The sequence below is a fragment of the Lissotriton helveticus genome, chromosome 3_2 (assembly GCF_964261635.1).
Source record: "Lissotriton helveticus chromosome 3_2, aLisHel1.1, whole genome shotgun sequence".
NCBI classification, from domain to species: Eukaryota; Metazoa; Chordata; class Amphibia; order Caudata; family Salamandridae; genus Lissotriton; species Lissotriton helveticus.
Genome location: NC_136062.1, coordinates 173,039,683 through 173,056,495, shown reverse-complemented (window position 1 = coordinate 173,056,495; position 16,813 = coordinate 173,039,683). Strand labels below are relative to the sequence as shown.

General features: G+C 44.1%; 1 protein-coding gene across 2 annotated transcripts in view; it reads left to right on the top strand.

Annotated features, from left to right (window-relative positions):
- Window positions 1-16,813, top strand: part of TERB2 (telomere repeat binding bouquet formation protein 2) — a 446,275-nt gene that overhangs the window by 317,441 nt on the left and 112,021 nt on the right. The window contains exons 6-7 of one of the 2 annotated variants that reach the window (XM_078684968.1): window positions 12,869-12,901; window positions 15,974-16,065. In XM_078684968.1, the coding sequence (XP_078541094.1) occupies window positions 12,869-12,901; window positions 15,974-16,065 (125 nt within the window). The remainder of the gene's footprint in view (window positions 1-12,868; window positions 12,902-15,973; window positions 16,066-16,813) is intronic. The other variant, XM_078684969.1, reaches the window with a different exon arrangement.

Below are 16,813 nucleotides of genomic sequence, written 5' to 3'. Positions count from 1 at the left end.
AATGAGGTTCCAGTTTGGCCCTGGTGCGCATTTTACAGAAGTTAAACCTCAATGGGAAGCAATTACAAATATAAACACAGCAGGTGCCGCAGTTAAATCTCCCCTTCAGTAAAGCACAACCTTTCATAACTTCTTGGGATTGGCGAAGGCAAATCAGAAGTGTTTCCTCTTGTATTCCACTTTGAAAAACAGTCTGAAATCCTTAATGGAGATGACTGTATTGCTGATCTGTTGGAGCACTATCTGATCTGTAGTGACTGTGACTGGTGGTGTCTTTCTTGTCGTCTCCTGCTGAGAGCAGAGTCCATCATACTCTAAGTATTTAAAAGCGCCACTCACACACCCACTCATAGACACACACAGCCACTCACAAACCCAGCCACAGACCCACACAGGCACTTACATACCCACTAACAGACATATAGAACCACTCACACACCCATTCACAGAGACACACACACAAGCGCTCACACCCTAGCTCACATGTTGCGATTGATAAATATACCAATGTACACCCTGAGCCCTTCACTTTCACGCTCACCCTGCACTCACCGTGATCGCAGTGCACTCACAATGAATGTGTGCTACCTCACCCTACAGACACACAAGCACACTACTCATCCTGCACTCAGGTGAAACGTCACTCACCTGTCCCCCTCACTGCTCAATATGCAACTCACTCAAACAAGCCCATCAGTGATCATACATTCATTCGTCCCATTCTGAAATTGCATCCGCACCCAAATTCATACGCCACCTCACTCACCCTGCAGTCACTGCTTGTACCCTACTCTCACACTGTTGCACCGCTCACCGTGTACTCACATAGGCACTCTTGTCACCCACACAGTGCAGAGGGTTAATGTGCCTGCTACAAAGAATATATACCATGCATATCACAGAAATGAGTGTGAGTAAACTTTGAGTAGCGCTATAAAAAAAATTAAATGTTTGTCAGAAAGGTACTTACCAGAGATGAGGTGCATTGTTGGTGAGTGGCAGTGAAAGAAATCATGGAGAAGGGGGTGGGGCACCAAAAAAGACTGTTGCACCGTGTGCGACCAGTGTTAGGACCAGCCCTAGCTGGGATTGTTAACCCCTCATTCGAAGTTCTGGTCTAGTGACTCCCCTGCTTCTGCCTATTATTATTATTTACATTTGTAATGAGCTACTGTTTGCAAAAGATGTCCTGGGGCCAATAACCATCTGCTGCCTGAAGGCAAATGAGAAACACACAGAAGGAGAAGGAGAACCAGCCAAATGGGGTAACCTACAGATCATATAGAAAGGTTTTTATATCTTCCTAAAGGATAATATATTCTTGGTGGAGCGAAGCAAAGGAGGGTGCAAGTCCATAACTGCGCGGCCTGCACCAAAACAGCGAGACAGACAACTCATGCCTTTTTGAATTAGGGAACAATAAGCAGAGTGGCACAGGCCGAGAGGAGCATACGGTCCACCTGTATGCTTGGTGAGGAGAGATGAGAGAGGACAGAAGGGAGTGAGAGAATTTGATTGAAGAGGTCAGGGATGAGGAGCATTGTGAATTGTCGAAGAGAAGTGTGGACACGCAAGAAGTGAGTGTGAGCCAAAGGTGAGAGCTTCTGTTAGAACAAAGGGGAGATGTGAAAGATGAATGGGGGGACTGGAGAGGTGTAAGATATAAATAGATAAAAATTTAAATGGAGAGATGAGGTGAAGTGCTGAGGGGCACGGGAGGTGACGGACGATAGAGGTCATGAGATAACTGCGAGAGACTGTTAGAGATGAGGGCAGTGAAAAGACAGAATGACAAGAGGTGATTAAAGGTGAAGTGAGAGGTTGAATGGGGAGAGTTCAGAAGTTGTAAAAAAAGGGATGAAAGAAAATGACCTGCAAAGTGAGAGAGGGATCCGGGGTAAGGAAAGGAGAGAGGGATGGAAGGGAGGTGGTGAGAGGAAAGCTGCATGGTAAACTGTTTATCTCTGCACAAAACTGCCAGGGTTTTAAGAGACCCCTGCTTCTCCTGGCCAGGGCCAGATGAGCTTCTAATGTGGCAGCACGAATTCCTGCGGAGTGGAAAGCCCTTCACAAAGGTTGACTAGAAATCTTTCTGATGTTAATGGCTGTATTTTGGTTATAAACTGGTACTGATGGGGTGAAATCTTTCCTCAGTGTTACTGTGTATAAAAATTGGCAAAATAATGAAGCAATGCTATCCTAAAATACGCGGCATCACATAACATTTTTTTATATTTTCTTCCCACACTATTTAGTCAAGCCTGTTGTGTAAAATGGTCCTCACCTGCCTCATAATTCCAGTAGCCCTGCCTACAGGTTTAGAAATTTTTGTCAGGAGGGGGTCTTTACGCCTCAAAATGTTGACAGGGGGGTCTCGGCATCCAAAAGTTTGAAGACCTCTGGTTTAGAAGGAGGCTGCTTCTCCATTGTGACACTGAGGGGGCCTACGCTGCTCTACTACACCTGTGTACTGAGTCCTTCTGGTCTACGCTCACGAAATGGGGAAGAGCGAGCGTACCCAACCACGCCTCACATTCGAACCCCGTAAAACTGCCAGAAACACTCAACACCAGACTCTGAGACGGACCCTCCCAATGACCACCTTACCAACATTGACAAAACAATTCTGGCTGTGCAGGCCAGCCTGCAGTCCATCGATGGTAAGATCGACCATCTCAGTCTTCGTTTGGATCACATGTTTGGCCAAGTTAGACAAACATGCGCTACGGCTGGGGGAAGCCGAGACACACATTTCGGATGCTGAGGATGGTTTACAACAGGTCACAAACAAGGCGGCATCTATGGAGAAAGTCCTAGCTGTAATACAGGCTCGTAATGAAGACTTGGAAGCTAGATCGCGGCGCAACAATGTGCGCATTACGGGCCTGCCAGAATCTACGAACACAGGCCGCCTTAAGACCTTTGTGGCGACATCTTTGGAGCAGAGCAGTTGTCTCAAGTTCTAATTGTGGAGCGAGCTCATCGTTCCCTTGCTGCACGGCCCCTCCAGGTGCCCCACCTCGCCCCATAATTGCTCACCTTTTAAACTATAGAGACCGGGATGTGGTGCTCCGCTTGGCTAGGGAGAAGGGTACCATTATCCATGAAGGAAACACTCTTGCCTTTTACCCGGACTTCACTCTGGCGGTGCAGGAGGCCCGCAGGGAGTACCAGCCTGCCAAGAAACTGCTTCTTGCTGCGCACATACCATACGCCATGCTCTACCCGGCGAGATTGCGTGTGGAGTACAATGGAAAATTCAAATTTTTCACCTGCCCGAAATCGGCTTTGGATTTCGCTAAATCTGTATCCCGTCGCAACTGGTCCCCCAGGCACAGAGAGGGAGACGAAGCTGCTGGATCTGGTGACATGGCATATGGACAGGGCCGACTTAGTTTCATAAATGTTTGTGCAGGATAATGCGTCTGGTTCTTCTTTTTATTTTGCTGTGTACTACCTAATGTGGAGTTGGGACGGACGGGGGGTGTTCTAAGATATGGCATGTGTATAGGGTGTACTTAATGTTTGTTTGATTACAATAGCCCGTTTTTTTCTCACTAAGTGCACCATCTTTATCAAAAATGTTGGGGGGGTCGCCCCACTAGGTTGGTATAAAATATATGGGTATGGATATGGAGGCTGGGGAAGGAGTAACATGTTAGCTTGGCCACCTCCTATTATCAACAGGAGGGAGTTTGTGCTCCTGCGCCCCCCTCTATGGGTGTTCTCCTTACTCAGATACTCCCTTGGTGCTGTACTTGGGATTTGTTGCTGGGAGTTAGGGATAGCTTTAGCATGTTGAGGTTTCTGAAGTGGGTGGGGAGTGAGGGGGAGGGGGGTTTGGGGATGGTTTATGTGGCTGTACAATTTACTATTATGCTGAATACTGCTCACAAAGTTTGTTCACAGGATGAGTGTAGGGTAGACTCTGCCTTCAGTATACTTTTTTTCTGGCATGCACAGTAATGGTATAACAATTTCTTGTGTCACATAGAATGTGCGGGGGCTCAACTCCCACAAACAAATTCAACAGGTGATAGCTCATTTGGAACGCATAGAATAGGCATACTGATCCACTGGTTGGGATTCTCTGGGCCACTTACCGCCTGGCCACCTCCTATTCCTCCTATAGCCGGGGAGTACTAACACTGGTAAAGAAGGGAGTTCCGTTTACGGTCCACCAAACTCACACTGACTCTGCGGATCGGGATGCTGGCAGGCAAATTGGTCACCATTGCAAACTGTTATGGACCCAATATAGATGACCCCGGTCTATACAAGAGTCTTCTTGCGGTGCTGCGAGATTGGCCAGGATCAGTCATCCTCTGGGAGGGGGGAGATCTTAATACGCACCTGGACCCCGCCAAAGATAAATCCAGTGGTAGAGTGGGGCATTCACCAGGAGATGTGATAAATGCGGGGATGGTGGAACTTGGCTTACTGGATATATGGCGACACAGACATGTAGAGACACTTGAGGATACACATATTTCCACAGTGCATGGCAGCTGGTCTCTCATCGATTATTGGTTGGTGAGTGTGGGGGTGGCGGGCTGGGTGATTGAGGTAGAGAGCCTGCCACGCACTCTCGCTGATCATTGTCCCGTTCGACTCACTCCTTGTATTCCCCAGATGATCCCTTGATCCTTCACTTGGCGCTTCCAAACCGAGGCACTGCTGGATCCCCTCTACTTAGAGACTATTAATGAGGCCATTATCCAATATTTTGAACACAATAGGATCTGTAGATAGCGGAGAAGTCCTTTGGGAGGGATTCAAGGCTACCCTTCGGGGCACCTGCATAGGTACATCAGCTGGCATTTTGAAGGACTTACAGGGCCAGATAACTAGGGTGGAGACTACGCTGACCAACCTAGAGTAAGACTACGAGCGTGCACCCAGTGAGTCGACCCTAGTGTCCATCAAAGAAGCCATACTCAAACATACAAAACTAGCGGAAAAAGAGCTACGCTATATCTCTAAACGTCATGTAGCTCGCTCCTATGGGGAGGGTGGGAGACCGGGACAGCAGTTAGCCACAAAGATTAAACATTGCATGAGCCAAGCCATAATCACGAAGATCACGGACGGTGCAGGGCACGATCACTATAGTGTCACAGACATAACAGAGCCGTTTCAGCCGACATACGCAACACTGTACACCTCACAAGGCGGGACAGACACTGCAGAATTGGATGCCTACTTATCACAGGTGGCCATCGCATGGCTGTGGGAGAGCCAGAGGCACGTCTATGGGGCAGCATATCACAGTGGAGGATATTCGGATGGCCATAGCCTCCCTCCCTAACAAAAGAGTGCCTGGCCCGAAGGGATTTCCCTCTGAGGTCTATAAGGCCTAGGCCGAGAAGCTTACCCCCTTTTTGTTACAAATGTACGCGGAGGCCTATGACTCGGGCATACTCCGCCCAACTCTCTGTGAGGCGCTGATCATCACCTTATTGAAAACGGATAAACCTTCTGATTATTGTGACTCATATAGACCACTATCACTCATTAACACAGATGTGAAAATTCTAGTGAAGATATTAGCCACCCGCCTCCAGCCACTTATGCAGAATCTGGTGCTACCGGACCAGTCTGGCTTCATACCTACACGGTCCACATCCCATAATCTTCGTACACTGTTTGCTCTGTTCCACACACTCTCTCCTGATTTCCCGGCGGCAGCTGTCATGCTCGATGCTGCCAAGGCGTTCAATTCAATCGAATGGGGCTTATCTATTCATTGTACTCCAGCGGATAGGCTTCTCCCCTTCTTTATTATCTGGGTAAAACTACTGTATGCAGGCCCCATGGCACGGGTCAGAGTGGGTGGTCATACTTCGGAACTGTTCTCCATCACTAGAGGCACCAGTCAGAAGTGCCCCCTCTCCCCGCTGTTATGTGCCCTAACTCTAGAACCGCTGGCCTGTCTTATCCGGCAATGTCACAAATATGCGGCTCTCAACTTACATCATCATCCACTCATCATCTCGTTATATGCAGATGATATGTTGTTTTTCATTCTGGAACCCCGCTCTCATCTAGCGCCTGTTCTGCGGGAGTATATTAGTTTTGCTCGGTTCTCTGGGTCACATATTAACTGGTCCAAGTCGGTAGTGATGCACCTGACGGCATGCACATACCCAGATGAGCCTGAATTCCCACTTGTGTGGGCGAAGCAGTCGGTTAAATATTGGGTCCACCGTGATCCCGACATAGTTATCCGGGAGAATTATGGCACCACTGCCACAATTTTCGGAGCAGCAAATCGACAGGTGGGTTTGTCTTCCACTCTCTCTTGCAGATCGTATTGCTCTTATTAAGATGGTGGCGTTACCTAAATTTTTATATCTTTTTAATACCATACCGATCCCTCTCTCCCAACATTTTTTTAAAACAGTGCGTTTTCTGCTTCTTCGCCTGGTCTGGGGTGGTAGGCAGGCTCGGATTGGCTGGCGAATTCTCATCCTTGACTATAAACATGGGGGATTCAGTGTGCCTGACATCTAGCCGTAATACCTGTGTGCACATGCGCAATATGCAAATTTTTGGTTCGCATCTCACGGTTTTATTCCGCATGTGGCAGTAGAACATTGGGACACACATCCCATCCTGCTGAGCTCTATGTTAACACATAGACGTCACCGCACACCCCGGGATGAAATCAACACCATCAACTCCACGATCGCAGTATGTCCGGCTGGGAAACTGTTGTTGTACTCTCCACTGCTTCCTATTGCTTACTATGCGGACATCTCAGTGACTCATGAGGTGGGAGCCATGCGTATATTGACCCAGGCGGGCATTGATAAAATGCAGGACCTATACCCTAACAGCACTTTTTTGTCCCACGCGGACGTTGACTATATCCAGCATAAAACCCTTCTGTTTACATTCTCACTTCACAGACTAAAAAAAGGCATCACAGGCCCACTTGCCAGTGTTCCCTGCGGAACCCTGGCGAACCTGGCATTGTACACTCTCCTTACCAGCCCCACCCGTCACAAGCTTGTCACTAAATTGTACCGAGCTGCTAAGGAGGATATGGCCCTCCCCGAGGATGAGAGCCTGTCAAAATGGAACAAATATTTAGACCCTATACTTCGCTCCCCTGCACACGTCAAATTTTCAAACATGTTTCCCTATTATGATTGAGAAGAATTCATCATCATGCAAAATAAATTATAAACAACTCCATCCGGTTCTTTTTTCTTCTTCGTTTTATTTCCAAGTTCTTGTCATTTAGTTGTCAACAACCACAGCCAACACGTGTTTCGTCGCTTTTTGGGGGTGAATTCCCACGACTTCCTCAAGGCTGTATAAATGTAAACATACAAAGTGCCTATGTATTTAATGTGACATGACCTCTCAAAGGCAATGAAAATAACATGTTCAATGTCATGAAACGCACATGCTCATCACAAGGTGGATAGATCCCAATTTCCATACAAGTAAATGCCTCTAGAAACGAGGATGACTATAACCCGAAGATGATGGAGAGATTAATTAATAAAAGTTTCCAAGTGCCTTAATATATTGCAAGTGCAACCTTATTGCCATAGGTGCACTCAATTGTGAAAAGTCGTTATTTGAATAGATCGGGTGTTTGTGCTCTACATTAAATAGTGCACAGTGGAGACTACAACTTGTGATCAATAAAACAATCCCAATGTCAATTCACGGTAAAAAAAAGTGAAAGAGAGTGATTACACCGTTAAATATAGTGCCTAATAACCATAAATCCACAAAATATACCTAAATGCTTCAAATCCGTAACTTCTGTAATATGAAGGAAGAAAGACAGGCATGTGTACAATAAACGTTAGTCAATGTACTCATTGTCACTATGTGTATTTAGACCCGCAGCTGTCCCGGAAGGAATGGGAATATTGTTGTAATCTGACTAGCGCCTTCACCTCTAATGGGAATTTGCGTATTATACATTTCAAATACCTTCATCAGGTCTACCATACACCCCACAGGATTTTTAAGTATGGTCTCAGTGCAACAGACACTTGGACACGGTGTGGAGCCTCTGGTGCACCTGACCCAGGCCTGTAAGCTGGTGACGGAATATTGGATTGAGGTGATTGCTAAACTGTCCAAAATCATTGGGGTTGCATTGGTTTGCTCACCGTAAGTGTGTCTATTGGGGCTATTCCCTTTCCTGAAAGGTCCTGGGGGTAGGCTGGCAAGAGTGGCAATGCTTATTGCTAAACGGCGAGCAAGCGGAATCCTACAGTTGAACTATGGCTAGATGATTTGATGTACTGCAAGGAAAATTTAGTACTATACGCGGAGGAACTACCGGTGACCTCCCGACCGAATGATATATGGGAACCCCTATTGGGCTACTTATGCAATATGGTACAGCCTGATACCCCTGAAACTGTGACTGGGTAAATAACGTTCTGTATCAAAGCATCCGCTATACAAAACTTTCCATTGTACTGCCAGAACTGGAGTCTACCATCTGTGTGTGTAAATTATGGCGACAAGTTATCTAATAGTAATGTTTTGTTTTTCTTTTTTTCTTCTTACATTGTCCTTCTTTTTCGATGCCTCATCTGTGAAGTGTATGAGACTATATGAAAATCAATATAAAAAATGTTTTAAAAAATGAGGACCAATTATTAAAGAAAGTCTCAAAAGTAACCCATGGTATATGCCATTGCATTAAGTGCAGCTATACGGCTTTCGTGAATTCCCAAGAATTTACAGAAGTAAGATAAGAAAAAGTACTCCTAAAAAACATGTGTGAACTGCATTTTAGCATGAGCAAATATGTATGTGTAGATTTGCTCATGCTAAAATCTGAGTGTTTGCAAGTTCACTTTCCCTCCAACCACTTTTTTCCCAACATCTGCTATTGTCAGGAGTACATTTCCAACATTTGTCAGTATGGGAAAAAAATTAGAGAAAAGTTGTTGAAAACCCTTAAAACATGCAAGTTAGTAGGTTTGCACAGACTTAAAAGGGCATTCTAACCCTGGAACTATTGCCTTTCATTACTTTCAGCCCCCGTATGAAGATCTGCGGAAACGTGGCAATATAAGGGATTGCAAGTGTTCATACACTACTATGGTATGAGCCCTGGCATAATAATAGAGGCTATATCAGAGCTCTTATATAATGAGATTGCTGCCATAATTTGTTGCCGCACTACATGGCACCAAAGGGACAAGTGGATTTTGTTACAGGACAAGTAGATTTATGAAGCAACATGCTCCATGGACAAGTAGATACTTTATTAAATTCCACACCCCTGTTTTTTCTTAACCCTGGGCTGTAAGAGTGTCTTGCTACAGAGTATCAGCAACAACCTGCATGGCATGCTAATCCAGGGCGTTTTCTGCAGGGGACATAGTCAGATTTTGGGAGAGTCGATGCAGGAGTCAGCTTGCTTCTAAGAGCCAAAGCTCAAGCCGGGGCATCAGAAGCAGTAAATTTGGCAACAAATGTCTTCATACAATATAAAGACTCTAAAATGAAAACAGTGGGCCCAATTCACAAAAGTAATCAGACAAAATCCTAACTTTACGACTTTCGGTATTCACAAAGGGCATATAGGAGTAGTAAAGTTAGGAATCCTAATTTTATTACTTCTAAAATGTTAGGATTCCTAACCTTACTACTCCTAAATGCCCTTTGTGAATACCGAAAGTTGTAAAGTTAGGATTTTGTCTCAGATTACTTTTGTGAATCTGGCCCAATGTAGTTCAACATTTCGAAGTGTCCGGTGCCCGCATTTATATAACTGAATTGAGTGACATACATCGGAAGTAATATTTTAAAAATATGACAAAAAACACCCCTGTGCCTACGAGTTACCCAAAAAGTCAGTTTGTAGTGTTCTTTATTTATTTATATAAATATGCTAGTACTAAATGTAAAAGATTATTTTATATTAACTGTGTATAAGGCAGGTTTTTACAGAGCGCAGATCCTACACTGAAGCACTTCAACGTGCTCTGTACCTGGATGGTTAAGGAAAAAGATACCCAGTGACGTATATTGATGAGCCATATTATGAAATGATTTGGTCAAGTGGGAAAGCCTAGATTTGAGTCCAATACTTCATATTGTGCAGAGTTTAGACTGTAGAGATGCATCATTTCCTCTTCCATTCTACACCAGAGGTCATTGTTATTGTTTTCAGTTATTCAAGTGTTGTTATTTAATTCATGTTTGATTGTGGCAATAAATAAATATTCTTTTCACAACTTAAATCAAACTGACACGAGACACACACAATATATATATATATATATATATATATATATATATATATATATATATATATATATATATATATATATATATATACTAGCAGCCCGTCCCGACCTTGTCCGGGAGCAATCAGGCTTCAGGGCCCCCGCCCGCCCTGACATTGTCCGTGGGACCCCGGGATAGCAGCCCGCCCCGACCTTGGCTTCAGGGCCCCCGCCCGCTCCGACATTGTCCGTGGGTCCCCCGGAGCCTTACCTCATCCGCTGCACCTCCCCGCGCTCCTGAGTTCACCGGTCCGCCGATAGCAATCAGGCTTCAGGGCCCCCGCCCGCCCCGGCCCCCGCCCGCCCCGACATTGTCCGTGGGTCCACCGGAGTAGCAGCCCGTCCCGACCTTGGCTTCAGGGCCCCCGCCCACCCCGACATTGTCCGTGGGTCCCCCGGAGCCTTACCTCATCAGCCGCACCTCCCCGCGCTCCTGAGTTCACCGGTCCGCCGCTCTTCGCCGCTCCTCTCCGTTCCTCCCAGCCTGTCCGCAGCTCCTTACCGCTCCTGTCCGCCGCTCCTCCCCGCGCTCATGGCCGCCGCTCCTACTCGCGCTCCTGGACGCCGCTCCTCCCCGTGCTCCTGATGTCAGCACGCACGTCGCGGTCAGCGCTACTTCCATGGGACTACTTTTTTTTTTCTCGTAAATTTTTTAAATAACTTAATTTTTTTAACTTTATATAGCCTATGTCTATCTGCACACCCTGACAATTACAAAGATGTATCGGGTGTGTGGATTGGCGCTGTGGTTCCAGAGTTTACCCGCCTCAAAGGTTCAAAGTTCTTCCTTTACAATAGTAGTATAGATTTACATATATATATATATATATATATATATGTTTGTGAATTCCGAATTATATATATATATATATATATATATATATATATACATATATATATATATATATATATATATATATATACATTACACAGTCAACAGTTTTAAAGCAGTAATTTTCTGTTTTGAATGTTTCCGCTGACACTGAAGACCAAACAGTGACAGAATAAGCCTGTCTGAAACCATGCTGTACTTAGCAAGGGTCTTCTTAAAGAGCTGTAACCTAAGGAGGAAACTTGGTAGGTTCTCTGGGACCTTTTTATTTTTGCTAATTATTTAATAGCAACGATAACAGTAGCATAATAAAACAGCTTGAGCTCTCGTGGCTTGACTTGACACATACAGCGGTGACTTGGTTGTTCGAGCTGCATCTTTCATCTCTTGTCACCTGCCCTACATCCTTGTGCTACGAAAGCGGCTGGCTGCACTTGTTCCTCTCTTTAGGCCACCTTGAGTGTGGTGCCGTTTTGTCTGCATCTACCTCGGGGATCACAGTTTGGTTGGTAGCTATCTTGGTGGGCGCATTACAAGCAACTGAGTGGGTTTGTGTTCATCGCTTACTCGGCGGGGCAGGTTGCTGCTCTCTCTGTCAGCCCGAAAGAGGATGGCAGCCAGTGTGGCTTGCGGGCAAAGGGATGATTGCGCCTGTTTATCCCTGTGTATCCCTAACTTCATCTTAGTGATGCCCTTTCTAGTCTGGGTGAGGTGGAGTTTAGGCATTCTATAGCTTAATGACATCGACCAAGACTTCACCCGAGTAGGCTGTCTGACCAGTAGCGTGCCTGGCCCACTATTCGGGCCAATTTCGTCGGGAATAACTGCAACTTACTACGTGGATGGGGTAAGGCTGGACCCACATTTTTAAGTGGAAACTATGGGCCTAATTCAAAAAGGTAATTTACACTTTTGAGTTAGTTTACTTGTTTGAAAAAGTTGACTATTTTTAGGAATTCACAAACACCAAGTGTACGGTACTACTAAAGAAAAGAGAAAGGCAGTAGTAAAGGCCAACCACTGGTACTGCAACACTCTCATTAAAAATGTGGAGGTAGGGGCTTAAAATAAAACCCATAAGAAATAATGTTGAATTAAATTCAATATTATTTAAAAATATAAAGACATATAAATTAATGCTACAAAATATATAAAACACAGTTTATATTTATTATTCAGTTTTAAAAATAATCTACCAGTACATTTTATTAAAAAGAATTACATTAATCACCATTAATAAATAATGCACATTAAAAACATTCTTTGTTTAGTTGGAAATTTATTTTTTAATTTAAACTTCAGAAATATATTTGTTATTAAATTCAATATATTTCCATTAGTTAAAGTTTTAATTCACAATGAATTCACTAATGTTGTAAAAAAGAATTATTTTGTTATGTATTTTAAGTACATATGTGGTATGTAAGGAGTGTATGATATGTATGTTTGTCGGTATGAATGCGTTCAAGATGGGGGTTGAACATTTTTCTTTGTACATATTTTCTTTGTTTTTTATAATTCATGTTAAATAAATGTCATATGTTGATGAAATTATATAATATAATAAATAATGCAGAATCAATGAACATATGTAATCAATTAATTTATTGATGATATCGAGTTGAACTAATGAATGTCTAAAAATACTAAATACAAACTTTTTATACAGTATGTTCATTGTATTGTGTTTATCAGATCAGAACAGAGTGTACTAACTAGACACAATAGAAACAATTTTTTTTGTATTCTTGCCCTGCAGTTTGAGTATACATCAAAAAGAGTGTTGTATAAGGTAAGTAACTTGTTCATTACAGCTGAAATTAATTTACGTACTACCGAAAGTCTTCTTTCCAGAACTGGTTTCTAGTGTGGTGATGATATACTTGGACAACACCAGAAGACTCTTCCAAATTGAAACAGGGACAACTACTCCCTGCATCTCTGTCGGCTAGCAGGAGAGCTGTCGGATTGGGTATTCTGAGGGGTTAAAAATATCATTGAATAAACTGGCATCAGGGCAAAGTAGTGGTGTCTATAAGAGGCTCCAGATTATATGTCCCGAGGGGGAAATAGAGTTGCGATGGAGACCGATGACTCCACCTGCCTGGTCATACGAGCTATTGCACACAATTTTCCAGATCTAGCCTATTGCCTGTGGAGATTAAAAAGTTGAGTAATCTGCAGTTAGAGTATCCACCAAAATAGTTTTATGGAAGAAAAGCAACTTGTTCATCATAGCTGATGTTAATCTACGTACCACCAAAAGCTTTCCTTCCAGGGGTGAATTCTAGTGTGGTGGTGATTTACAACAACACCAGAGCACTGTTCTAGATGGGAAAAGGGACATCTACTGAAACAGCTGTGTCGGCTGGCTGTAGAAATGTTAGAATTGCCAATGAAGCACACATTTCTGTTGGTCCTCCCCCCATATCAGGGATAGCCTACACAAGAGCAAGTACATCAAGTGTCTCTACTATTGACATCAGAGGGAGATCTATCAAGAAGTACATAGTTCCATCTGTAGGCACAAGATTGCCTAGCTGTAGATACCCTTCCCACCCACCTACATTTCATGTGCATCCAGTTTACCTCCTGTGTGGATGGTAGTCCCAGGTTCCTGTCGGGTGTCCTGATATTGGGATGGGTAAGCACACTCTTCTATGTCTCCAGTTTAACACCTGCAAACGATCTGGGATAGACCAGGATATTTGGTCATGGAAATGATGCTATCTTGATGTCACCAAGTTTGGTTCATAGACATGGTCCATTTACTTAGGAAGGATCACATCCACTCTCCCAGATACAATAAACCTGCTCGTGGAGGAGAGAGAGTGCAGCACCCTGTCCTACCATCACTCAGTGTGAGAACTAGGTTCTTGAGGTGCTAGTATTTCCTAAATTGGCCTCTTCATTCAGACCCAAATCTTCTGAGGACCGCTAGAAAAAATGAAGCAGTGAGGGCTGCCAGGCAACTCTCCACTACAGCTCAGGACAACAGTAAGTGGGTAATATTTAGCATTGACCCTGACATGAGAAATATTATCTGTGCGGGCTACCCCAAATACGCATTCTGTCAATATGCTTTTGATTCTTTCAGCTAGCCGTGATAAATTTGGGCAGGAATTGTGTCAAACATTTGCTCGGGCCTATGTTGCTGCATGCTGCCCCCTGATTCTCAGCCCTTTTACATTTTGAAAAGCTGTGGAATCTGCCCACATAAGAAACAAGAGCTTTTAAAATTATTTTTATTAAAACATAAATCACACATACAAAACCAATAATAAAATCTCAGGGAAACCCAGACATTACAGTATATTGGTACGAAAGAAAAATCAGAATTACATGTCCCACCGTATAATCTCAGGGGTCATTGGTTTCGGGCACATCTTCGTCAGGACTGGGCTCAGGGGGGGCTCAGATGTCACCCCTGTAACTGTTCCACGCTCCCCAGATCTTCCCCCACTTACGAGGGCACCTCTGGCCACATATACCGATTTTTCCTGCGCCATACACCAGTCCAGGTCCTCCGCCCACTTGGCAGCCCCGGGCGTCTGACTAGCGCCTCAGAGCAATGTTACGTTTGGCAACCATATTGGCCAATGTCACCCATTGTTTCTGGGACTCATTCAAATCAGTCGGCTCCCAAACATTCAACAGACAACGCCGAACCTCGGGCCTCATCTCAATGCCCAACACCTGGCTCAGCTCCACATGTATGGTCGACCAAAATTCCTGCACTCGCTCACAATGCCACAAGATATGCATTAGGGTACCATCTTCCGCACATCCCCTCTGGCACGCACCACTATCAGAACGTCCCATGCGAACCAGGCGCGGTCCCGTTATATAGGCTATATGCAGGAGTTTCAACTGAACCAACCTCAGTCGCATCTGAATCGCTACCTCCTTATGGGAAGGCCACCGCCGCTGTCCAGTCCTCGTCATCTAATTCTAATCCATCTTCACACCACTGGGCCCTGATCTTTCGCAGTGGATCCTCTGAATGATTCACCAGCTTGCAATATATCAGTGAGATCGTTTTTTCCAGGATGTGACCATCTAATACACGGTCCTCCAAGGGCGAAGCCTGTGGAAGAACCGTTCCCTTAGGGACATGTGTGACCAACGCGTGCCTCACCTGTAGGTACCGAAAGTATTCGTTTTGATGCAACTGGTACTGGGCCACTAAGGACTCAAACGTGTGGACCGTGCCCTTCCCCCAAACGTCCCCAATCCTCACAATACCTATTAAGTCACACTTATCAAAGCTCTTCGACTTCCACATACTGCCCAACTTCTCCGAATTCAGTAAAGGGGTGGCTAGCGTAAATCTACCCTCCCATCCCAAACATTTGTTAGCAATATGCCAGACTCGCATCGCATGAGCAGTGGGACCCGTCAGTGGAAATCTACTCGGCCTGGAGTATAAAGCCCTCTCCAAGGAGCCACCAGGCGACTGACCCCGATCCATTGTGTATCCAGGGTCACCAGGTATCCCGTATATTATGTTATTCACTGCAGCCAGCTGAGAGGCCCAATAGTATTTACGAATGTCTGGGAGCCCGATACCACCATCGTACCAAGGAAGGATATAACTTCTGTTTATGACGTATGTACGCACGCACACATTGCCTACGTGCAAAACTCCATTGTCACTGATTTTGTAATAACCGCAGTCTAGTGTTGATAAGGAGAAAGAATCTAGGGACTAATAGTAGCCGTGACAAAAAAGATCACTATATCTTTTTGACATCAAAGAAGAACTTTATACATGCAATTTTAGCACGTTACTTTTTTTTTTTCTTATCCAACAAAACTGTTGAATTTGGACTCATTCATTTTTACTTTCTGTTTACTTTTGCAGCAAAGAACAAACTTCAGTTTCAAGAATACCAGTTTTAGGCAGATTAGCATATTGCCCTCTTCAGAGCTATCCAGTGAACAATATGGTTACAGGTAAGAAAGGAAATTGCTAATTCATCTGGACATTAAATAAACTCAAAAAGAAGTAATATGCATTGGCAGAAATAATTAGTCTGGTCGGATAAGTTGGTGAGATGATTATTTTTTATTCTTTATAGCAAGCATATCGCACAAAAATAAATATAAATAATGACGAAAATACGTTGCAGCCCAAACATGGTGGCCTTATGCTTGCCATAAACATTTACATTTTTTCAAACGAACCACATAATTTTACTAAAACAGTAGATAGGTGTGTTGATAAGTGTACTTAAAAGAAGCATAGAAAGTTTTTTTCGTTTTAATGCGCATGACAGAAATTTTTGGCGCAAAAAGACACTGTTGGCTAACTGAATTACCGTTACCTCAAGACCTATTTTAACCACATAAATATTTCCAAAAAAGCTATCTACGGGCTTGACATAACATTGATTACTAATGCAAGAGTTCAAAAAGCATACTTACTTTTTAGTGATGATGATTTGTTATTTTATGTTAGCTATAGGAGTTTGTAGTTTTGCAATACCGTGCCTCTCTAAGTAACAGGTACTCTCATCATCCATTTAATGCCTCCATTTACCTCTTGTAGCATATTTCTTTTCAGGGTGTTATTGCTTCAGGATGGCGTAGCCTGAATAATACTCACTTTTACTGCTCTGCTACATTTCCCCTGCCATCTATATAATGGGTTATGTGTTGCAGGCGTTGTTCACTAGCATTTCATACCTGCCGCAGTCTCAGC